Here is a 25756-nt window from a genome sequence, read left to right as displayed (position 1 = left end):
TAATCAAAAACAGTTAAAATTACAGACCTTAAATTTAATCGATATCGTTAGTTAAATTGTAATAAAAAAGCTTGTACGTTTATTTATAAGATTAAAATGAAAAATAACAAATTATATATTTCTTATGTGGGTAGATAAATAGATAATTAGATAGATAAGACAAATAATCAATGTAATTAGAAATTATTCATAATTATGAGCATTATTGTTATATTGTAAAATTAAAATCAAGTTTTTAAAAAATTTAGAAAGTGTAATACATAAAATACTTACATATTGTGTACGAGCTATTGCATCTTCCCTTAATAATTTATTAAAATTTTCTAATTCTTGAACTGTAACAATCGGAAACTGTGGTAATAGATTATTTTCATTATTTCGCTGGGATTCATTATCATAAAAATCTACTAAATGCATATCAATTGTATTTATCTTATGCAAAATAACTTGTAGATTATGACGACATGCTTCTGCAAAAAGAAACGTAATGTTAGTCAGTTGACATTATTATATTTTAATTGAATTTATACAACTCAATTAAATTTAAACCATTTTTCCTTCTCTCAAAAAGTTACCAAAAAATTGAGTAAAAAATGTATTTAGCTCTATAAATGTATTTATTTAAAAAATGTATTTAAAAATGTATTTATTCAGTATAGCAAGCTTATTTACTGTACTGTACTTACTACAACAGTACGTATGATGTTGATGCGTAGAGGACTCCTTTGTATCATCATTAATTAAAGCATTAGTACATATTTGCTCATTGTCAGAAAAATTAGAATCTTGAAAATGAGTTTCTTCCTGTTCTTTTTGTGCAGATGTTACAATTCCTATTGGTATATCTATTTAAACCAAAACAATAAGATTCATTAACTTAAGATAAATAATATAATTTCGCTTATACATACATATAATATCACATTTATAATTTAGAATTCGATTAAATCTTTTATAAAATAATGGTTTAATGAAAAGTTCAGTTTATTGTTAATAAAATAAAAATTAAATTTAAAAAGAACTAATGTTTGAATTTTTTCAAATCAACTTCAAACAGCGTAGTAAATAAAAAATTTCTGTACTCAACTATTTTTACAATTTTTTAATTAGATCTTAATCAACATTCTTGAAATAATATTGAAATAATGCTTTTATAAAGCATATTTAAAATAAATTAAAAATTAATATTTGTAATTAAAACTTTTTTATGCAGTACATGCTGTGAATGCACAACAAAACTTACTTGTATTAATTACACTGAGAATTTTAGGCTTATTATGTAAAATTGACAGATCTTGATTATGTGAGCGATGTGAATCTAAAGAAAAAAATTGGATATTCTGAACAAATGTTACATAATAATAGAGTAAATTTATGTTTTATGTTTTTTTTTCGAAACTTACCAACATTTTTCAATTGTAAATTTTCTTTCATGTTTACATGTTCTTGAAATTTCAAATTTTTGTCAATATGTTCATGAACAGGATTAACAGTTGTTTTTATTTCTTTTATTGGTTTGAAAGAATAATCTGCCAAATAATCTCCATAATCCAAGGGTAATGATTCATCATTTTCAAATGATTCATTAGAAAAATCATTATTGTTGTTATCATTATTTTGCTTATCTTTTTGAGCATTTTCATAGCTGCAAGACTTTGTTAAATCTATTAAAATAATTAGAACAAAAATGTTAAAGACATCAATAAAAAGCTTCACAATTTAGGGAATACACAAAGAAATGATCAATTTTGATATAAAAAATTAATACTAAAAGATTAAGATAAATTAATACAACAAGACAATTATTTTGTATTTTCTGTATAATATTAATATTAATGTAGCGTCTCAATCAAAAATCGTACAAGAAACTAAATCAAAACGAAACTATTATCTTAAAAACTTATTAAATTTATATGTAAATTGAAACTTTTTTTATAAATATTAAGAATTAATATTAAGAATTCTTTTTAATTAGGGAATTATCTTTTAATTTATATACATTTTTAAGTATAATGAAGTTATATTAAATATAAAGAATTATTTGTACCTTTTTTTTTGTTCCTGTTGAAGTTTCTATTTTTTTGTTATTAACATGCGATTTATAGGTTTTTGGTGGATCCGCTATTACAGGCGCAGCATTCGTCTTAATACTATTTTTGACTGTTATATAAACATTATAAACTTTAATTTTATTAGTATTGTGTTATTGGAGAAAATATAAACTAATACTTACGTATCGATTCGTCATCATTATCTTTCTCGTCAGTAGATGAATGTAAATATGCCGGTTTTTTAATAATACGTTTCTTTGGAAGTTTCTGAGAGTTACTAATAATGTCTACCAGTGCCTCTTCATCGTTAGTAGAAATATCTACCACTGAAATTTCTACAGCTCTGGCTTCATTATAAGTACCTTGAATAAAATAATTTTAATAATAATCACAGTAAAAAATGTTTAAAATAACCAGTTACTTATCATTAATTGAATTTACCAAACGGTCCTAATAGTCTGTTGTACTTTATTGTGTTCCAATTTTCTTTTGGTTCTGATGCTTTTTTACATTCAATGGTGACATTATTATTTTTCGGTGGCCATCTTAATTTCTTGATCTTTATATTTAACCAACATGCTGGTACAGTAGCACACCAGTCGTTTGAAAAAGCAACGAAATACATATCTGAATGTAAAATAATGTTTAATTAGATTATATATAATATTATATACAAATACTACTTTTATTACAATTTTCAATAAGAAAAAATGTGATTACTTGTAAACTGACGTCATTTACTTGTATGAAGCATAGGGAAAAAATAGTTAGTATCTCCAAAAAATAATCTAACAGCTTTGTTAGTAATTTCAGTGGCTTTAAATTCTTTTAATTTTGACCATTTATTACCACAACAGATTTTTAGGTCTAATGAATTACAGGGATAATTAGATAAAAACTGTGGATCTTTCAAAGTAATTCCGAGGATTACAGGATGATTATTTTTTTTACCGATATAACAAACACTACAAATGGATCCATCGCTTAAGTAACAACAGCAATCTGAGTTTCGTTTACATGATAATGTAAAATTTTTAAATTTTATTTCATCATGGGACGCAGAAACACCCATAGGTAGCTGTTTTTTATTTGAATTTAATAGTAACGGAAATAAATCATTTGAATTAATTTCTACTTTTGTGACATTAAAATTTGCCATTTCATCTAATCGTTTACGTAATTGTGACAATGGTTTATCACTTTTTCGTAATAAATGTTTAATATTCTTTAGATAATTTTCAAAAGGAAAACAACTGAATGTGTCTAATGGTCCAAACTTCATTGCATCACTTGGAAGATGAATGGCATTATGAATATTATAGGATACATTATACGGTCCATAAAGTATTTTAAAAACTTGAACAAAATGTAGCAATAAGTTATACGCATATTCATTGTTATATTTATAATCAATTGGATCGCATAAAATACGTATTGCACAATGCAAAGAATTATAATGTTTCATATTTGCTTCTGGTAAATATCGTTGTAAAACAATCGGACCTACATATAATAAAAACGTACGATGTTCAGTAGCTTTCCACCTGCAAAACTCATCCAAACTTCTCACTTTTCTTGCAAATTCTAGTGGAATCCATTTTGCTACAGATATCAAATCTTCTGATAATTTATTTTTAACTGCAGTTGAAAACTTTACAGTCTTACAACCATTAATACAAAGTGCTAATATCTTTTTTGCTATTCCTAGACATACGAGGTGCATATAGTCCAATGGGAAATGAGACACCATTGATAAAGATATAAGTTCAAAAGGTGTTTTGTCTTGACGTTTATGATATTCAGTATTGGTTCGATTTTTAAAGCTTTCATCTGTTCTTAATTGTGCATCTTCTTTCAGAAAAGCCATTTTATTATTACCATAATCACCTTCTACTTCGCATTTGGTACATGCACAAAATCCATTATGCCCAACAATGCCAGTAACAAAAGCTCTCGCAGGTGCATCACATAATACAGCTCTAATAGATATCATGTATTTTTTTTGTTGATACATAAAACCATTCTGTTTTAGATGTAAATATTCGGCACAAAATTCATTAAGTATTTCTTCGGGTTGTGAAGGTTTACAGTAACCATGAAATATTCCAATTACAAATGGTTGTAGACAATTTGAATGAGCAATCTGTCCTAAAAGCGTCCATAATACGCTTTGAGAACTTTTTGAGATTGGTAGACCATCCACATGAAGATTTAATTGTAAATTTTGTTCAATATCAGTATTAGATAGAAGTTGAAGCTGTTGTTTTAATGCATGCTCAAGACCATAGTGCAAATATTCTCCTGAATGTGTTTTTGTTAATTCAGTTATTTTTGGTGTACGTAAAAGTGTACGTGCATCTAATGGAAATCCATTTACACCTGCTTCTCTGAATAAATGTAATAAGGCATTGACTGAATTATGTGGCAAATTATATGTGATTGCCCATATGGAAATTTTTTCACGTAAAATATTCATTGCGTGCCACATTTTGTTACATTTTTCACAATCATCATAAACGTTATTATTGATAAATTTTCTATAATTATTTGTTGAATTATATTGTTCTAAAACATTTTGTAATGATTCATTTTTTATAGACTCACTCTTTTCATCATGTAAAATTTCTTCATAATCTTCATTTATATCTACAACTTGATGTAAAACTTCTTTCCGATTCATAATTGTAGATAAATTTACATCATTTTTTAATCGAGTTGATATTTTCAAATCTCCGCAATCTTTATTCAAAATTAAAAAATTTTTGAGACGGCGATTTTGTTGACTTCGCGAAAGGTCCCGCAATTTTTTCAATTTGGGCATTCCCAGTAAGCAAGAAACATTAAATCAATCTTTTGAAACATTAATTTTATGTAAATTTTTGTAACGTTTTGACATGATGTTTTATAAATATTTTAAACATATTATTTTATAATATAGTATTTTTGAATATTAAAGAAACATCCCAAAAAGATTATTTTAAATATTTATCAGTATTATTGTAATATATTTATTAATATTAAATTCAATATAGTTGCAATAATTTTAATTTATTACAAATTTTATATTAAGAATAACGTAATTGCAATAAAGAATTTTGTGTTGTTATAAATGTTTCTTTTTTAATATTATTCTAATGTATTTATAACTTACAAAAAAGAAATATATATATAAATATACATTTTATAACGTGAGTTTTATTATACATAAAGTGAGAGTAAAATAATGTTTTTATTAGTGTGATAAAAAATCCAACAAATGCATAAACAATGCCAAATTCTTCAACAATAAAATTATTTAAATAATATATGTTTTATAATACATGTTTGATAAAAATTTTTTGTGAATCGGCCGCTAGCCGATGTACAACATTTGTAGTTGCGCGCGCAGCGGCTACTACGTCGATAATTGGTTAGCGAGTGATACTTGCGCTTACGTAAGCGAATACACTGCAATATCATGTCCTGATTGGCTCAGGGCATGCTGGGAAGTGGGACTGCCGGCACCGGTACACATCGACATTAGTCGAGCTTTATCTTCCGTACATCTCTCTCGTTTGAGGCCGTCCAGTGTCAACAAAGAAAAAGTTTTATCTTCCGGATTACACGGACAAAGGACTGCTAAGTCGTAAGGTACGATCTTTTCTAATAATTCTAGAGTATTAATTAGATCGCAGTCCAAAAATAAAATTAGTTAACGTTAGTTCAAAGTAACGTGTAATTGTAGTCCATTGTTCCGTCCATTTTTTATAACGCATAGTCGTGTTCCGTCCATTTTTCGTAACGCAATCCACGTGATGTAAACTATAGATTTTTAGTACTGGCAGTAAATTCGAAACACGGCCAATGTATGAAGCAAATTACAATTACAGATTGTGCTCTACTAATCTCTGTGACAAAATGTTTCAGATATAACGCAAGAAAGGAACAAGGGAGAAAAGCTTCCATCATCTTTATCATTGTGTGTGAAAAAGGTAATTATTAGATCATGTCAATATTTGGGATATGTTCCGATATACACTACCAGTGTAGATGAATAATTATATATTATGCGTTAAATGAATTATAGATTTTTAGTACACTGGTAGTATTTATCGGAACATGCCTTTAGTTATGTAAGTGAGTAAAAAATATTATGCATACAGAGAAAATAATATGCATACATATTTACATATATACATACATACCAACTATTTTGTAATATTCTTTTAGATTTTGCTTCGCTCATATCAACTTGTGTTAAAATGTTTCAGGTGGTATATACTACTGTCGAGGGAAGTTGAGACAAAAAAATACATGCTTGCACCCATGACCAAGCTCTGTGATATAGTTATTAGCTTATGATATATAACTAGAGATATATGTATTTTTTTAATTATTGAAACCAAAGACAGTATGACTTAAAAGTGAGCAAATAGATCTCGCGTTATAAAGATCGCTAGACATTGTGATTTAAAATCTGTTAGATATATTGATCTTTTCTTTTTTCTTTTTTTCTTTTGTTCCCGAGAAAACGCTTAGAACATATATCAATGGATAGGGAATTGGTTTGTTTGAATTTGTTTGTTTGCTTTTGTTTTTTTTTTTAATTCAAGGAAAGCATACCATCCCATGGCAACGATGATATCAATACGTGCATTGCGGATGATAGTTTGTCTCTTCCATTCTTTTTCGCACAGCTCTTGAATTCAGGCTCGTTCGCCGGAAACATAGGCAATTTCCCTTTTTCAATAATATATGTTTTAAAAGAAAATGAGAGATTACTTGAATGTGTAAAAACAAGGTAGAACTTTGATATTAAATACAAAGTAGAGCATTTTATTTTATTAGAATTTTAGAAAGTAGAGAATTTTATTTTATATTATTAGAAATGTTATATAGTATATAACAGAGGGTTATACATATATATATTTTCGAAAAAAACGCAGAAAGTGTCATTCCATTGTTTCAAACCAAATTTTTTTTACTTTATTCTCTCTGCTGATTGTGATATTATATGCGACATTATATGCAACAATTTTGTCATGGTGTAAAATATTTCAAATGAATATAATATCTGTTCTTTAAGATGTTTTTATTTTCATTATTCTTAGGTACATAAATGTGTAATATTTATGTGATATCATAAAATGATGTTTGTTTCTTTTTATATTTTTATATAATTTAATTTTATATTTATATATGAAAATAGATAAATATATAGAAATAAATAAATACAGGTTTTTCTACAGATATTTTCTTATCATCATTCATATTTTTCTCTCTCCCTACATACATATACATAATATAAATATATTGTATTATATATAAAAAATAAATAAACAATAATATATGAAGTATGTAATATATATACTTACCATTTTTAGGAAGGAAATGGAAACATCAACATTATTATTATTAATATATTTTATTTCTATTGTAAGTAATATATTTCTTCCAATAATTTACAATTTCACATTTTTTTATTTTCCAATAAGAAAATAGAAACGTTATAATTTTAGAAGTTTCAAATATAAACAATTTTTTATATTTGAAATTTCTAAAATTGTAACGTTTACATTTTCTTCTTGAAAAATAAAAAAGTGTACAAAAATTGTAAATTGGTGGAAGAAATATATTACTTATAATAGAAATAAAATGTATTAATAATAATAATGTTGATGTTTTCATTTTCTTCCTAAAAATGAAAAGTTAATGAAATGTTAATTATAATAGAAGTAAAATATTAATGACAATTTTAAATAAATGTTAGAATATATATGTATATATATCATAGAAAACATTTTGTTAATATTAATATTGTTATAGAAAAATGTAATTAACACTTTCACATAAATATTAGAATTAATATTATTTAATGTTAATATAATGATAAAATATAGTTACAAATTAAATTTAAATCAGCATTTATTTAGTATTATTAGAATGTTACAAAAACATATTATAGAAACATTGTCGATATTTCGAAATCTGGGTCAAAGTTTGTTCAGAGTGACGTTGTATACAACATTAAAAACTACATATTTGAAAACGTTAGACATTAGAAAATATCATTGTAATAACGTTAGGTTAATGATTTTTTGCTTACTGGGTTTTGACGTCTAAATATTTTATTTTTATAATTAACCTAATAAATGAGACTTATTAATTTAATTAATCTAATACAGTCAGTTTTTTAACCATCGGATAATTTTATCCTCCGGTTAAACTATATCTTTGTTTCTTTTTAAGAACGTCTATCTGAAAAGAGACAAAGATATAATTTATCTGGAAGTTATCCAACGTTGAAGAAACTGACCATAAGTCCTATTAATCAAAATTAGAATCAATTTCTAATGTTCTTAAAACAACATTCTGAAAAACATAATTAATATTTTTAAAAAATGGTAACAAAAAAATTTAATAAAATTATTTAGTTCCTCTTTATATTTTTGTTATTTAAAACTTTTGTTAAATAAATTCAATCTTTAACGAGTACATGTTTTTTTAACTGTAAACCCAATTGTCATACTTTTATATTTAATTTTTAAAAAAGGTTTTGGAATTGATATGGTTTTGATTCTTTTAAATATAATGTTAAATAAAGTTTCTCCTTTTAAAATTTTATAAAATGAATGTTATTTAGGATTTTTAGTTAGAATTAGCGACGTACACAAATTACTATAAATTTTAACGTTCCAATAAGAATATTCAACTTTTTGTATATATTTTTTTATATGTAAGAATATTTAATTATTACTTTATCCTTTATTATTAAAAAATTATTAAAAAGATTATAATGGAACGAAAAAATGAAGAGAATGATTATTCCCAATAAACAAAACATAACAGTATATAATATTATTTCTCATTTAACAATGTAACATGCAATAATAAAAATGCCTTGTACGTAACAGTTACATTGTTATAAGTAGGAAATTATATAATATTGATGTTATATATGTTACTGTTACTTTTTGTGTTGCTTATTTTTACATTACAGCAATTTTACTTAAAAAATTTATTGCAAAGTAATATTAAAATTAATCTGCAGAAAAAATTAAATTATCAAATTCTCATCTGTATATGTGTATTATCAGAAGATGTGGTGACGTTAGTCTCGAAAGTTTTAATTAGATCAATAGATTTTCTTCAAGTTTATATTATAATAAAAGAGATATATGTTCCCTATACAGTTGAAGATTCCCAGTGAAACAGTCTCTTCTTGAGAAAATATCCAGTCCTATATATGTCCTACATATGTGCATAAATACATTACATATATATTATTATAGGTATTTTGTTTCATTTGTCGATACTATAAATATAATAAAAATATATTAAAAATTATAAATTTGGTTAGGTTATAGATTATTTTGGATTTGATTATGTTTAACATTTATATTCATTACTTTAATTACATCGTGCATTTTTTGTACTTATCTTTGATAGCATTTATTGTTTAATTAATATTTATATCATAAACCTCTTACCTATAAATCATAAATCAATCACACATGACAACACGATGCATTCTTCTATAGCTGCACAAAGAATAAAGTACACCGCGGAGTCAGTGTTGATATGCGGGGCCGGTTTCAGAACAAAGATAGAATGATATTTCAAAGCATTCAGAGCGTCTTCCCGACCGCAGCCACTGTCTGGAGCACATGTATATTTTATAATGCGCAAGCGCGCGAACAAATCTAAAAGACATCAGATACAAGAACACGTTCTGTTGTCTTAATTAAGAAATCTATTTGACCAGTTGAAAAAAGATTTCTTATTGATCTCGTAAAATTAATTTCTTAAACAAGATATCTTAAAGAAATCTTATAATAGACTTCTTAAAATTGAAATCCATTAGATATCATATTGAGAGCTCGGAGAGCAATCTCTGATAAGATTTCTAATTGAGGTCTTTTTGACATTCGTGCTATCTGGGTAATATATAACATTCTTTTAAATTTTATTACAATTTTTGCTGCCTTTTGTCGCTTAGTAATTTTGAAAGAAGCTCTTAAAATATATTAAATTCATGTTTCCTTTTTCTTCAATTCAAGCGGCTTAAATTGAAAATATTATTAAACATTTTTGTAACATTCTGTTATAGAAAAGGAAAATTGCGAAAATTGGAGGAAACACTTTCGTTCACAAGACAAGGAATATTATAAAATACACATTATCGGATGAATTGTGCCGCAAATTATCATGGACAGGCCAAAAAGGATCAACGGCAATTAAGGACACAAGTTTTGTCACAGTTATTATGGGTAATTATTATTTCTTTAAGATATATTTTTATTTCTCCTTTTTATGTAATATTGCTTAAAAATAGTTGCACCTTTAATGTATTCGAACATCAGTATTCGAGATAGTATCTAACATATGCTTAGATGTAACGTGCACTTTTAACTTTAAATTTTTCTTCAGAATTATTAATAAGATCTTACTTCAAATTTCGTTCAAATATTCTTCTACACTTTATACTCTTTCCAATTTTTTACGGATCAAAATTTTTATATTCTTTCCAAAAGTTACAAACGTTTATAGCTATACTTTACTTCATGACTACCCTATTCTAACTATTGGAATTAAAGCACAAAATATTTTAATAATTATGAAACAAATCGTTTTTCAGCATACGTTTCGGACGACGAAAAAAGTAATATGCACGATATTAAAAAGACCATCCAAGAATGGTTACGACATGCGGGAGATCGCCTCAACTATTTAAGAAATAAGGAGAAAAAGGTTGGTAAATTATTGAAAATTCCATACGATATTATTTAAAAAACAATAGGGCTGTATAATGTTGCTGCATAACATTTTTAGTGTTGAAAATGAGAAAACATTGAAATTAATATGTTTTTTAATATATGTAAATGTATATCATCTTATATCATATTTCACTTATATATTTAATTTTGTGTGTGTGTGTGTGTGTAAAAAATTAAATTCTATATTGTAAAAAAAAATATATTAATTATCTTTTGTATATTTTTTTACAGCACTATGACAACATATGAAGATTTTATTCAACAAAATGAAGATTGTGACGATGTGCGCAATGGAATGCTTGGTCATCATCGCGTATTGATGCTACTAGACTAGTTGTACCATTGAAAACTTTGTATCAACCAAAATATAATAAAGAAATGAACTTAAAATGATGAGTTGTCTTATTTATTATAGAATAAATCAATAGCTATTTTACCGACCGAATTACGCACGTCTAAAAGTCGTCTTAATTGAAATGTCTGAGACGTCTTTATGACATCCTGAGTGAGACATTTAATTATATCTTGATTGGGACGTCTTGAGTGAGACGTCTTAAAACAATGCCCGATAGATATCTTAAATCGGGACATAAGACGTCTTAAAGACGTCATAAAGATGTAATTCTGATAACTTCTTAAGACGTCTTTAGAAATTTCATGACGTCTTTAAGACATCTTTAAGACGACATAATGTTGTGTGGGTTCCCACACAACATGCATGTCTTGAAGACGTCATAGGCCCATATTCTGAATCCTCTTTTATCGATAAAAGTGCTCCTAAAAGCGACCTGTAGCCAATCAGAAGGCTTATATGCCACTTTTAGAGGCACTTTTATCGATAAAAGAGGATTCAGAATATGGGCCTTAAACATGTCTTTATTATGACGCCTTTAAGACTTGACCAATTGACGTCTTTCTGATGTTTTTAAGACATTCAATTTAAGACGTATTTTTTTAAACGTCTTAAAGATGCCTTTCTTATGACGCCTTTAAGACTTGACCGATAGACGTCTTTCTAACGTCTGTAAGACATTCAATTTAAGACGTATTTTTTTAAACGTCTTAAGCCTACGGCACACCCCACACAACATGCATGTCTTGAAGACGTCTTAAGCCGACGGCACACGGTACGATTTTTCGTACTGGATTTGATAAGATTTAGTAAAATACTAAAAATGCACCAATCAGAATGCAGCATTTCTAATATTTTACTAAATCTTATCAAATCCAGTACGAAAAATTGTACCGTGTGCCGTAGGCTTTAAACATGTCTTTCTTATGACGCCTTTAAGACCTGACCAATAGACGTCTTTCTAACGTCTGTAAGACATTCAATTTAAGACGTATTTTTTTAAACGTCTTAAAGATGCCTTTCTTATGTTTTTAAGACATTCAATTTAAGACATATTTTTTTAAACGTCTTAAACATGCCTTTCTTATGACGCCTTTAAGACCTGACCAATAGACGTCTTTCTAACGTCTGTAAGACATTCAATTTAAGACGTATTTTTTTAAACGTCTTAAATATGCCTTTGGGCCTGAGCAGAATGGCTGCCTTATAATTTTAAGACTATGTTTTATGCCTTAAGTCTTTGTCTTAGGTAAAGGCCTGAGCAGAATGGCTGCCTTATAATTTTAAGACTATGTTTTATGCCTTAGGTCTTTGTCTTAGGTAACGCACAATACTGTGTGTTATGTCTCGAGTCTTATGTATACGCGAACATTTGTAAGAAATAAACGTTTGCGTATACATAAGACTCGAGACATAACGCACAGTATTGTGCGTTACCTAAGACAAAGACTTAAGGCATAAAACATAGTCTTAAAATTATAAGGCAGCCATTCTGCTCAGGCCCTAACGCACAATACTGTGTGTTATGTCTTGAGTATTATGTATACGCGAACGTTTATTTCTTACAAACGTTCGCGTATACATAAGACTCGGGACATAACACACAGTATTGTGCGTTACCTAAGACAAAAACCTAAGGCATAAAACATAGTCTTAAAATCTTAAGGCAGCCATTCTGCTCAGGCCCTTTCTTATGACGCCTTTAAGACCTGACCAATAGACGTCTTTCTAACGTCTGTAAGGGCCTGAGCAGAATGGCTGCCTTATAATTTTAAGACTATGTTTTATGCCTTAGGTCTTTGTCTTAGGTAACGCACACGGAGGTAAAGGAGTGAACATAAGGTTGCGGGGGTGAAGCACTGGTGGGGAGGGGGCTCAGGTCGTCGGCCATGTTTTTATGGGCCACTCGTAATGCCATCTATCGATACTTAGCTGTATTATCTGCGTAATTTGGTAATGCAGACTTTTTTATCGCTGAAAACGAGCGATGAGCGACGCATGAAAAGGTACCTTTAAGGTAACGGAAAGTCCGTGTAAGCAGTCACGGAAAGTCCGTTATAGCACGTGTGACACAATTCCAGATCTCACAAAAGATATTGTAAAAATGGTGCATTGTATAGCGAATGGATGCAACAATAGGTCATCGAGAAAATCGAAGAAGCAGGAGGAAATAGAAAAGATACAAAAAATATCATTTTTTACGTATGTGTATATAAAGACATAATATTATATTATATTATATCATATTACATTATGTTGTAGTTTTCCCAAAAATGAAATAAAAAGAAAAGCGTGGTGCACAGCTATGAATATAACTTGCATAACACAAAATTCAACATTATGTTCTTTACATTTCCAAATGAAGATTTCTATGGATCTTTTGAAACACGCATATGTTTAAAAGAAGATGCAATTCCTTTTGTAAGGCTTTTAAAAATTATATCAACTAATTATTAAATGTGCAGAAAATGTATTATAAAAACGTTGCATGTTAATATTTTTAGTTAGCTGAACCATCAACATCAACATCAACATCGTGCAAGAAACAATACACCAGAAAATTAGAGACGATGATAATAGACCACTTAAGAAAAGTAAAAGTTCTATGACACCTGTACTTATGGATGTTGATCAGATAAACATAGAACAGGACATTGGTGTTACACAGGTAAACATATGAAACATATATAAACTTTGCTTGCTTGTAAGATAAACGGCTTTTAAAGCTTTAAAATGTATTATTTACAGTCTAAATTACCTATACATAACAAAATAGCTACCACAAATATGGAAGAAAAAGGTACCCAAACATGTAAGTATTTTCTAGATATGACATGCAATAGAAAAGAATATTTTTTGTTACATGCGTTATACAATACACACAATAAATTTTTCTTTCTACCTTTTGTAGCACCATCATATTTCAAAGTTTGTAAAGGTACTGCAGTATCTCCTCGCAGGATTCATAATTCACCGGAAAAGGTGAAATTAAGAGAAGACTTAAACAGAACGAAGAAACACTATCAATCGAAAATAAAAGTTCTAAAATAGAGAACAAGACGTATGGAAAAAAAGATAGCAAATATGACAAAAGTATTTGCACATTTAAAGGAAAAAAATTTTCTCCAAAAAGAACAATTTTATAATTTAAAAGGTATTGCAGCAGGAAATGCAAATTTACTTAAACGAATAATTTATAAATCAAAAGGAATGCCACTCACTCGCAAGTTTTCACCTGCATTACGAACTTTTGCGATAACGTTGCATTACTACTCACCACGAGCATATTCGTATGTTAGAGAAACTTTCGATTCATGCCTTCCGCATCCAAGAACTTTAAGCAAATGGTATTGTTGTGTAGATGGTGAACCCGGTTTTAATAAGGAAGCCTTAGCATATATTAAAGAACGTGTAAAAAATTCGAATCATATGTTATTTGGAGCTCTTATGTTAGACGAAATGGCAATAAGACAGCATATTGAATATGATGGAAAAAAGTTTTCCGGTTATTGTGATGTAGGCAATAACATTGCGAGTGAGGAGTGTAGTATTGCAAAAGAAGCGCTAGTATTTTTAGTTGTCGGCATTAATGAGTTATGGAAAATACCAGTTGGTTATTTTTTGATTAATGGCATGAACGGTGAACAAAAAGCTAATTTAGTTAATCAATGCTTATCAATGTTGCATGATTGCGGAATACATATAAAGACTTTAACATGTGATGGTGCAGCATGTAATTTAAGTATGATACGTATCTTACAATGTAACTTAAATCCTAACAATTTACAGACATGGTTTGAACATTCTATCTCCAAGACGAAAATATATGTATTCCTCGATCCGTGTCACATGTTAAAATTGATACGGAACACTTTTGGAGATTATAAAAATATTATAAATAAGAATAACGGGAATATATCATGGAAATATATCGTATCTCTGCATGAAATTCAAGAAAACGAAGGTTTACATATGGCTAACAAAGTGCGAACCGGGCATATAGCATACCACAAAAAAAAGATGAATGTTCGCTTAGCAGCCCAAATATTTAGTTTATCTGTTGCGAGTGCACTTAAAACATGCAGAAGTGTGTTGCATATAGATAAATTTGCGCAATCTGAAGCAATAGAAGAATTTTTGCAGATGATCAACGATTTATTTGATATCTTCAATTCTCGAAATTTACGACAAAAGTTTTATAAACGTCTAATAAATCCGGATAATTACGAATTGATTTTATGCAAACTCGAGGAATGCAAAGAATATTTGTTGAACTTAAGACTTGAAAATGAGCAATTATTAATTCATTCTAAGCGTAAAACGGGATTTCTCGGTTTCTTAATTAATATCGAAAGTTTGAAAATGTACCAAGATATATGCCAAAAGGAACAAACTGTACCATATATACCATTATATCAAATTAGTCAAGACCATCTGGAAATATTCTTTGGATGTATTCGAGCTTTTGGACGTCAAAATAATAATCCCACTGTTACCCAATTCAAAGCAACTTTTAAAAGATTATTAATTAGAGTAGAAATTAAAGGTGTCACAACGGGAAATTGTATAGCCCTTGATTATATACTGATATTAAGTGCAACTTCTGCCTTTAAACCAGACGAAGTAATAAATAGAACTTCCACAATTGTGCGTATGATAGATGATTATGAAATTAATAATGAAAACTATATAAATAATTTTGCTTTTGATCATGATCACCCATATGTTATTGCTTTGTCACATACTACTTATTTAACTGAATATGCTACGGAAGTTGTAACTTATATCGCTGGATTTATTGTTCGACGTTTAAGTAAAAGTATTATGTGTGAACTATATTCAAATGCCTTGATTAGTAATTCAAAAATAGGAAGACTCATACAAATTAAAGATCGTGGCAGTTTAATATATCCATCTCCAAGCGTTATAAAAATATGTCTCGAAACAGAAAAAATTATAAAATTTACCATGAAAGAAAAACCTGATGTCATACTTAACTCAAAGTATACTTTGCACAATGTTACCCAAAGTGTGCTTTTAAATTTACGCACACAAAACATATTTGAAGATTTAAGAAATCATTGTAATGATCAAGGTTTTTTAACGTGTCATAAAACGCATTTAACAAAAAACATAATTATAAAATATATTAACATTCGTTATTTTTACATTGCAAAACAGACAAATACTGTTGTTACTCAGAGACATATATTCAATAAATTAATATTATTTAGAGGACAGTAAGTTACTCAAAGATATATATATATATATATATATATATATATATATATATATATATATATATATATATATTCAATAAATTAATATTATTTAGAAGACAGTAAATTATGTGTACATATTATTCTCTATTTATTTGTAAATGTCTTCATTACCAATATTACGCAGATAATACAGCTAAGTATCGATAGATGGCCCATAAAAACATGGCCGACGACCTAATCCCCCTCCCCACCAGTGCTTCACCCCCGCGCAATCAAGCTGGCCCTAATGTTCACTCCTTTACCTCCGTGGGTAACGCACAATATTGTGTGTTATGTCTCGAGTCTTATGTATACGCGAACGTTTGTAAGAAATAAACGTTCGCGTATACATAAGACTCGAGACATAGCACACAGTATTGTGCGTTACCTAAGACAAAGACCTAAGGCATAAAACATAGTCTTAAAATCTTAAGGCAGCCATTCTGCTCAGGCCCTTAGACATTCAATTTAAGACGCCATTTTTAAGATGGCCGCGGTGCCAGGCCAGCCAGGCATATCGAGTTGGAAAATAAATTATTCCATTTACCAAAGTTGAGCAGTGCTTTGCACAGGTAAGAATTAATGATATTTAAAGCCGGGTGGAGCGCCATCTTTGCATCAAAGTTAACTACACGTGATTTTGTGCGAGCCTCGCGTATTTCGTATCAAACAGCCCATCTCTGGGCTAATCAATTGTGATTTTCGGCAGAAAGTTATCCTTTTTTTGAGTGCTATCGCGGTTACTGTGGGTTTTGGGCGCCAACCGATCCTTAGTCAGAAATCCGCTAAAGTACATCGGATACACGACCGTTAGTACGGTTCTTTCGAGAACGGCCATCTTGGGCCTTTGTTCTCCCCCTTATCCTTTGTTCTCCGCAGCATCTCTCCTTGATATCTTCCACCCTAGTAATTCACCTCACTCATCATGACCTCCGAGGGTAGCAATCACCCATCTAAGGATACACAGATGGATTACGAGGAAGACTCACTCCTTACTCAATCTCTCAGCTCACTCATTAAAGAATCCGGATTGAACGACCAAGTAAGTCTCAAGAATTCTAATGCAAAAAACTCTGTTTCGAGCAATGACTCGCCCACAATAAATCAACGCAAACGATTCTTAGATATAGGAAAGGCGAATCTAAATGATTCTCTAACCTCTAACAAAATTCATATTAAGGAAGCTAATTCTACTCCCACGACACATTCTCCATCTATATCAGGCTCATTAATTACTATCAACGATTCTATCCTGAAAAATAGATACTCTGATAATAACCATGGCCCGTTTGACATCCATGTTCAACGGATCAGCAACCCTTCTGCGCCTTTGCATCCCATCATGATTGGCAGACTTTTCAACAAACTTAAAATTGAAGGAATTATAGAGATTAAAAAAGCTGGTTATTCTAAAGTCTCCGTATTCTTACAAACAGGAAAATTTGCGAATTCTCTTACTGAGGATTCACGTCTCAATGAGAATGACTTAGTCGCCTTCATTCCTCCATTTCGAATTTCCAGAAAGGGCATCATCAGGAACGTCCCTTTAGAATTAACTGAAGAACAAATTATGGAAGGCATCAAGAGCCCTATCAAAATCCTCGCAATTAGAAGGCTGAACCGTAGAATCATCAACCACCCCAGACCTGCCACGGATCAGCAAACAACCAACGCTCATTCTTCCTTTGAGGATATTCTTACTCCTTCTTATTCCGTAGAAATCACATTTGAAGGCCAGAAATTACCCATATACGCTACTCTATACTATGTAAATCATCCTATTACACCATACGTTTCCAGAGTATCAATGTGCCACGCTTGTTATAGATTCGGACACATCAAGGCATCCTGCAAAGGATCCTCAAGATGTTTTCACTGTGGTGAGAAAGGCCATGCAGCCAACAAAGACGACTGCCCTCATTGGCAAAAACCTCCTATATGTGCTAACTGCAAAGGAGATCATCGTGTCACTGACCCTAACTGCCCGGAACTCCAAATACAGAAAGACATCAGGGAATACGCCGCATACAGGAACATTTCCATCGCAGACGCCAACTATATTGTTAGAGGTAAAAGATCACCGCCCCCCTTCTCTTCCTCCTCAGATGAGTTCCCATCTCTTCCCTCTCGTTCTTCACATTCCTTTTCCTACAATAAGATTGCAGATAACTTGCCCTCCTCACGACTTTCTACTCGTACATATGCTCAAGCAGCTTCTCGCGCTTCCTCAGACAATCACTTCGCCCCTGTGCTAATTAAATCTAACTCCCTACCGATACTTACCTACAAGCATCAAAAGTTCTGTCACAATAACCTAACCTCCCAATCATCTTTCTCACGACCTGGTTCAGGAACCTCCTCATCTTCTCCCTCTGTCTCCTTCTCCTTACCGTTACACAAATCCCATAGCGGTACTAGTCATATCAAGTCAACTAACTCCAATAACAATAATAATAATAATATGGAAAACCTCTCTCAATCTCCTCTAAATAACGCGAACTCCGTCAGAACTTCTTTCGACGCCAATTTTTATAATCTCATTAAAAAGTTTTCTAAGTCTATCATGACTCCAGACATACCGGTTGAATTCATAGAAAAAGCAACCTTGATTATTGAAGGCTTTCTAAAATCACTAGACTCTTCTACTCCATCTCTTCAAGTTGATGAATCCTCAATTGCTTAAGGCTCACCCCAGAACGTAAATTGTTCTTTAAAAATCACCACATTATTAGACGAGACGGTACCTCTAACCATTCTGGTGGGGTTTTATTAGCTGTCAGCAGAAATATAGCATTTCGTAAAGTTGAATCCATCCCCTCTTTTCCAGGCATCCTAGAAACAATCGGCGTTGAAGTTCTAGCCGTTCCTAAACCTCTCATCATCGTATCTGTCTATAAACATCCAGGTCATACGGACCCACTTCTTTGGGAGAACTTTTTCTCTTCTTTAAATTGTTTTTCCTCGGCTCACATTACTATTACTGGAAACTTTAATGCCCATCACACGGCGTGGGGTAGTCATCACTCGGATAGCACAGGTAAACTTTTACTTGAGTCCACACAAGAACACCACTTCTTTCCTATAAACGATGGCACCCCTACTCGTCTCGCTCATCCTCGCAACCTCCCATCTATTATCGATCTTACTTTTGTTTCCTCAATGACAACTCTTTTTGCAACTTGGGAATCATTTGAGGACGCCCTGGGCAGTGACCACATTCCTTCCATTATCCGTATTAATCTATCAGTAAAAAAGGTTTCCACCTACTCCCACAAACTGAGCCTATCCGGGCTTGACTGGAAAACATATCAATCCACATTGATCTCCTTAGCTCCTGATCTCCTACCTCAACTACAAGACCCTAATATTTCTCACCTAGACAAATATGAAACCCTTATCAACTCTTTTAAAAACACTGTATTATCCCTTATTCCTCCGAAACAATTGAATCAAACTCAAAAAAATTTCTGCTCGAATCAAAACCTCTCTTCACAGAAATGTTCGCCCCCTCCTGCTCCCTGGTGGAACGACACTTGCTCAGAGGCAGTTCTTCTTAGGAAACAAGCTTTTCGTCTTTTTAAAAAGTTTCCTTCCCAAGATAATTACTTTAATCTCAAGAGGCAGGAAGCCTCTACTAGAAAAATTCTACGTACAGAAAAACGTAAGAGTTGGAGATCCTTTTGCAAAGATATTTCCTCTTTTACCAACTTAAATACACTTTGGAGACTAATCAAATCTTATAAGAATAGATATCTCAGTTCTACCTCCTCTCCCCCTCCTTCCACTAATTATGAGATGCCTAATGGCATGCACAACTCCATTTCTGCCTTATGTCCGTCCTCTTGTGTTGCTCCTCCTCCAGAATTTTCGCTTTACTACAATCTCCGCCCGCAAGCCTCTGTCTTTGAAGCTCCGTTTTCTATCACAGAGCTTCGCTATGTACTTAATTTAATGGAAAAAAAGAAGACCTCTCCAGGCCTGGACCAAATTACGTACTCTATAATCTGTCACACTCCTGCAATTTATCTCCCTGCGTTCCTTGATATATTAAACGAGATCTTCTCCACTGGAAATTTTCCAGACTCATGGAAACGCTCTTTAGTTTTCTTAATCCCCAAACCGGTTCCTGGCAAATACAGACCAATTTCTCTTACATCCTGTGTACTTAAAACTCTGGAAAGACTCATACTCATGAGACTGGATTGGTGGCTAGAAAGATATAATAAACTTCCAAACTCTCAGTACGGTTTCAGAAAATCGCGGTCATGCCTGGATAACCTTTCTATACTTACCTCTGAAATTCATATCAGTTTTTTGAGAGGAGGTGCCACGGCTTGCCTATTTCTTGACTTGACTAACGCCTTTGATGATGTCATACCTAATATTCTTTTCGAAGATCTCATCCAAATGGGTCTTCCTATTAATCTAAGCAAATTTATATATAACCTTATTCACCTAAGGACTATACAATTCTCAATTAACGGAGAACTTTCAAAGGACCACTATACCTGTAAAGGAGTTCCACAAGGTTCTATCCTTAGTCCCACTTTATTCAACATTTATGTTGCTAAACTTAAAAACTATATAGGTGAAGACTGCGAGATTATTCAATTTGCTGATGATATAGCAATTTTTTCTAGTTCTGTCAACATAGCCAAGTCTCTATCTAATCTTGAACTTTCAGCTAACAAAGTGTTTAAGTATCTTTCGTCTAAGGGACTCTCTGTTTCTCCCTCCAAATCCTCCCTCATCCTCTTTACGAGGAAGCACATAAATCCGTCTGCTTATTCTATCTTAATTAATAATTCGATCATTCATTCCTCTGTCTACTGTCGATTTTTGGGGATCATCCTCGATTATAAACTCTCTGGTAAAGAACATGTGTCATATATTCACAAACGCTGCTCCAATCTTCTTAACGCTATCTCATCTCTGAGAGGCACCTGGTGGGGAGGTGAACCCCGCACTCTATTATGCATATACAAAGGCTTAATCAGGGGATCCATCGAATATGGATGCGTCTTCTTTCCATATAATAATTCTTCCCTTATGTCTAAACTCAACAGTATTCAATTTAAAGCTTTAAGATTCTGCCTGGGTCTCCGCAGAACCACTCCTACCAATGTAATCTTGGCTGAAGCCGCAGAGGGCCCCTTGACAGAAAGATTTAAATTTCTGACGACTAGATACATTCTCAAAATCTTCTCTCTTTATTCTCACACCGCTCTCAACAAGCTTTCTGAACTGCACTGGTACTCCACTAGGAGAAAAAGGAAAAAAGATCCCGAGCAATCCTTCCTCCTATTTCACTCATTCATACAAATGCTAAAACATAAAAGAAATATAGCAGACTTTGATTATCCCTCTCCCTATTCAGTCTCATTTGAAGCGCTTACGTATATTCCGGATATACTCTTTACTTCCTCTAAACAAACTGAGGATATAAAAAACTCTGCGTTTCCTACCCTCACTTTTTTGAACATACATATATCATTGTCTCACAGTCGATAAAATTGTCTTTTACACTGATGCCTCTAAGCTGGATACGGGTTCTCTGGCTGGTTTTGCTGTTTACTCTCCTTCAAGAAACATCCAGCTCATGTTTAGAGCTCTTTCTCAATTTTCAATTTACTCTGCCGAGGCCCTAGCCATCCTATATACCCTAAACTATATCCTCGATAATCATATCCTTAAGGCGGTGATCTTTTCAGATTCTAAAAGTGTTTTAGACACCCTTACTTCTTACAACTTTGGACACTCATGCAACTACATCATATACATTATCAGAAAATAATTGTTAGAAATGAAGAGACTCGATTACACTGTATCCCTTATTTGGATACCTTCTCATAGTGGCATTCTCGGCAACGAGACAGTAGACTGCCTGGCAAAAAACGCGATCACGAATGGCACGATTATTAACGATCCGGTTCCTTACTCGGACTTCTATTCAGTTGCTAGAATTACTTATCAGGATAACTCCACCAGAATCTTGAAAAATCAAGCTCAGCACAAGGGCAAGAAGTATTTCCAACACTTCGCCGAACTACAATCCAAGCCATGGTTCTACTACATCGAAGCGGATCGTGAAGCTATAGTCACCTGCAATAGGATTAGAAGTAACCATTATTCTCTCAACGCAAGTTTATTCAGATGTAATATCGTACAGGATCTATCGTGTCACTGTGGCCATCCATTTCAAGACGCTGACCACATATTCTGGCAATGCCCTTTACTCACCGCCACTAGAGAGGTCTTCATAAAGCAACTTCTCAAGAATAAAGTACACCCTCCGTTCCAAATGCAGGAAATCTTGAGGAAACCTACCCTCGGAGTTGTCAATACCGTATTCTCATTTATCAAGAAAAATGAACTCTATATCTAATCACAATAGTTTCCACACTGATAAATGTACACTTTCCTTTCTTTTCGCACACTTCCCTTTCATATAAAATTTGAAACATCATCACTCTCTTGCCCGACATCTACATCCTAGCTTAACTTAACTCAACAACTTTCTCAGACAGCTACGACCAGATCACTTCAAGGACAATAATCATTCAATCATAAACCAAATAAGTTCTCAACCTCCATCCAATTTACCAGTTGATGGCCGGATTACACCCTTAAAGGGACGAGGCCAACCAAATTGTAGAAGAAGAAGAAGAAGAAGAAGAAAGCCGGGTCTGCAATGGCCATAGCATAAGGTTGTAAGATGTAAGCGAAATAACCAAATCCATTTCCTATGGATTTCGTGCGTTCTACGGTGGTCTCGCATACGCAGTCACGGAAGAATTCTGCGTTCTTAATTCTTATTGCGCGTCCGCCGTAGAACATACATAGAGCCCATTCTACAATGGCAGTAACAAGACTGTAGGAGTAGAGATTAAATCGTTTTTAGTGAAGTAAAGAAGAAGAAGTAATGAAATAGACAATTCTCATTTTGTACTACTATTACCTTAGAGTACTAATGAGAATTTCTATTTCGTTACTTCTTGTCTTTACTTCATTAGAAACAGTTTATTCTTTACTCCTACAGCCTTGTTATTGCCATTGTAGAATGGGCTTAGGGCGTGTTCCAAAATTCACTGCCAGCGCTGAAAATCTTTAGTTCACGTTACGTATATTATATATTTTCAGCGCTGGCAGTGAATTTTGGAACATGGCCATAGTAGGAAATGGATTTGGTTCATTTCGCTTACAACTTTATGCTACGTTATATACATATACAGGGCGATCCTGAAAAACGTTATGTCTTTAAAATGACGTATTCCTGACACCATTCTAAGACAATTTTTCCTTTACCAAAATTTGATTTGAAGCGTAGTTTTTGAATTATGAGCAAAAATAGTTAGTAAATCACGCGTCGGGTACAGAAGGCAGGCAGGAGCGGCGCGGCGTGCCGCGAGCGCGGGCGCAGCTGACCGCCCGACGGGTGATTATCACCGCATGAGTCGCTAACTATTTTATCTTATAACATAAAATTATGCTTTAAATAAAATTTTGGTAAAGAAGAAAATGTCTTAGAATTACGTCAGAAATACGTGTTCCTTAAAATAACGTTATTATAATAATGAAAAGTTGTTCCGGATCGCCGGCCGTCCGACGTTGCAATCAGCTGATTGCTACACGCGATGTGTGTATGGCGGAGTGTGTGCGTAAGAGAGAGAGAGAGAGAGAGAGAAAGAAAGAGAGAGAGAGAGGGAGGGTAGGAGGGACAGCCATTCATACACACGCACGCACTTTTTTTCTCGCTCTCTTTCTCTCTTTTACGCAACACTCATACACTCTCTCATTCAGGCTCTCACTCACACTCTCTCGGTCACTCACTCACTCACTCACCTGCTTACTCACTTGCTTACTCACCTTGTAGCAGCGTAGCGAATCTTCATGCTATGTATTGTTGTTATCTGCTGCACGATTATGATTGCTAGAGATGCGCGACACATCGAAATTTTTTCGATTATTAGTCTCACACTCGATTGACACAATACAGATTACACGATAACGAGTTTACTGTTTATTCACTCACTATTGATTTATCGATACCAAAAATTACTTTCAAAGAAACGCGAATGCAAACAACACATGACTCGACGCGAAGCGACGGACCGCGGAGACTGCGCGACCACAAGAGTTATGTTGCGTTGATGAGAAACGCGACACGCGACATCTAACAAACGACTTGCGCGTGGCGCGTGATTGACGCGAGATAAGACGAACGATCGGCTAAAACCTTCGCATTGCGAATGCGGTAGAAAACATGAAACGTATAATAACATACTTAAAAAATTAATTATTTATTATAAATAATAACTATTTCTAATTATAATAAATAATTATTATTTTAAAAAGCATGTGTTGTACGTTATTACGTTTTCGAAATTATTGCATTCACGATGCGAAGATTTAAGTCAATCGCAAGAATAATGTAATTTTAATTACATTCGTCTTATCTCGCGTCAATCACGCGCCACGCGCAAGTCGTTTGTTAGATGTCGCGTTTCTGGCAACATAATTCTTGTGGACGCGCAGTCTCCGCGGTCCGTCGCTTCGCGTTGAGTCATGTGCTGTTTGCATTCGCGTTTCTTTGAAAGTAATTTTTGGTATCGATAAATCAATAGTGAGTGAATAAACAGTAAACTCGTTATCGTGTAATCTGTATTGTGTCAATCGAGTGTGAGACTAATAATCGAAAAAATTTCGATGTGTCGCGCATCTCTAGCAATCATAACCGTGCAGCAGATAACAATACATAGCATGAAGATTCGCTACGCTGCTACAAGGTGAGTGAGCAAGTGAGTAAGCAGGTGAGTGAGTGAGTGAGTGACCGAGAGAGTGTGAGTGAGGGACTGAATAAGAGAGTGTATGAGTGTTGCGTAAAAGAGAGAAAGAGAGCGAGAAAAAAAGTGCGTGCGTGTGTATGAATGTCTGTCCCTCCTACCCTCCCTCTCTCTGTCTTTCTCTCTCTCTCTCTCTCTCTCTCTCTCTCTCTCTCTCTTACGCACACACTCCGCCATACACACATCGCGTGTAGCAATCAGCTGATTGCAACGTCGGACGGCCGGCGATCCGGAACAACTTTTCATTATTATAATAACGTTATTTTAAGGAACACGTATTTCTGACGTAATTCTAAGACATTTTCTTCTTTACCAAAATTTTATTTAAAGCATAATTTTATGTTATAAGATAAAATAGTTAGCGACTCATGCGGTGATAATCACCCGTCGGGCGGTCAGCTGCGCCCGCGCTCGCGGCACGCCGCGCCGCTCCTGCCTGCCTTCTGTACCCGACGCGTGATTTACTAACTATTTTTGCTCATAATTCAAAAAC

The 25756-nt window shown here is 32.5% G+C and overlaps 1 protein-coding gene and 1 long non-coding RNA gene across 11 annotated transcripts in view; one reads left to right on the top strand and one right to left on the bottom strand.

Annotated features, from left to right (window-relative positions):
* LOC145970881 (uncharacterized) overlaps positions 1 to 25756 on the bottom strand; it is a 52436-nt gene that overhangs the window by 1968 nt on the left and 24712 nt on the right. Inside the window, exons 1-7 of one of the 7 annotated variants that reach the window (XM_083097931.1) lie at positions 3576 to 7322; positions 2493 to 2678; positions 2234 to 2413; positions 1404 to 1664; positions 1244 to 1318; positions 687 to 845; positions 274 to 470 (exon numbers count right to left, since the gene is read on the bottom strand). In XM_083097931.1, the coding sequence (XP_082954057.1) occupies positions 274 to 470; positions 687 to 845; positions 1244 to 1318; positions 1404 to 1664; positions 2234 to 2413; positions 2493 to 2678; positions 3576 to 4872 (2355 nt within the window). In that variant the 5' untranslated portion in view covers positions 4873 to 7322. Of the gene's footprint in view, positions 1 to 273; positions 471 to 686; positions 846 to 1243; positions 1319 to 1403; positions 1665 to 2047; positions 2161 to 2233; positions 2414 to 2492; positions 2679 to 3575; positions 7323 to 25756 lie in introns of those variants that run through there. The other 6 variants (XM_083097928.1, XM_083097930.1, XM_083097929.1 and 3 more) reach the window with 6 other exon arrangements.
* LOC145970893 (uncharacterized) lies at positions 13052 to 18324 on the top strand. 4 transcript variants are annotated; one of them, XR_014438660.1, is made up of 5 exons: positions 13052 to 13361; positions 13422 to 13580; positions 13664 to 13827; positions 13908 to 13971; positions 14071 to 16392. It is a non-coding gene; the product is annotated as an uncharacterized LOC145970893 (long non-coding RNA). The 4 variants fall into 4 exon arrangements; XR_014438659.1 differs by adding an exon at positions 18248 to 18324 and having other exon boundaries at positions 13053 to 13580; positions 14071 to 14313; XR_014438658.1 differs by having other exon boundaries at positions 13055 to 13580; positions 14071 to 14313; positions 14949 to 16392.

Source organism: Camponotus vicinus, unplaced genomic scaffold (assembly GCF_025532165.1).
Source record: "Camponotus vicinus isolate PSW18456_S1 unplaced genomic scaffold, iyCamVici1.0 SCAF_4, whole genome shotgun sequence".
NCBI lineage: Eukaryota > Metazoa > Arthropoda > Insecta > Hymenoptera > Formicidae > Camponotus > Camponotus vicinus.
This window is presented reverse-complemented; position numbering and strand designations above follow the sequence as displayed.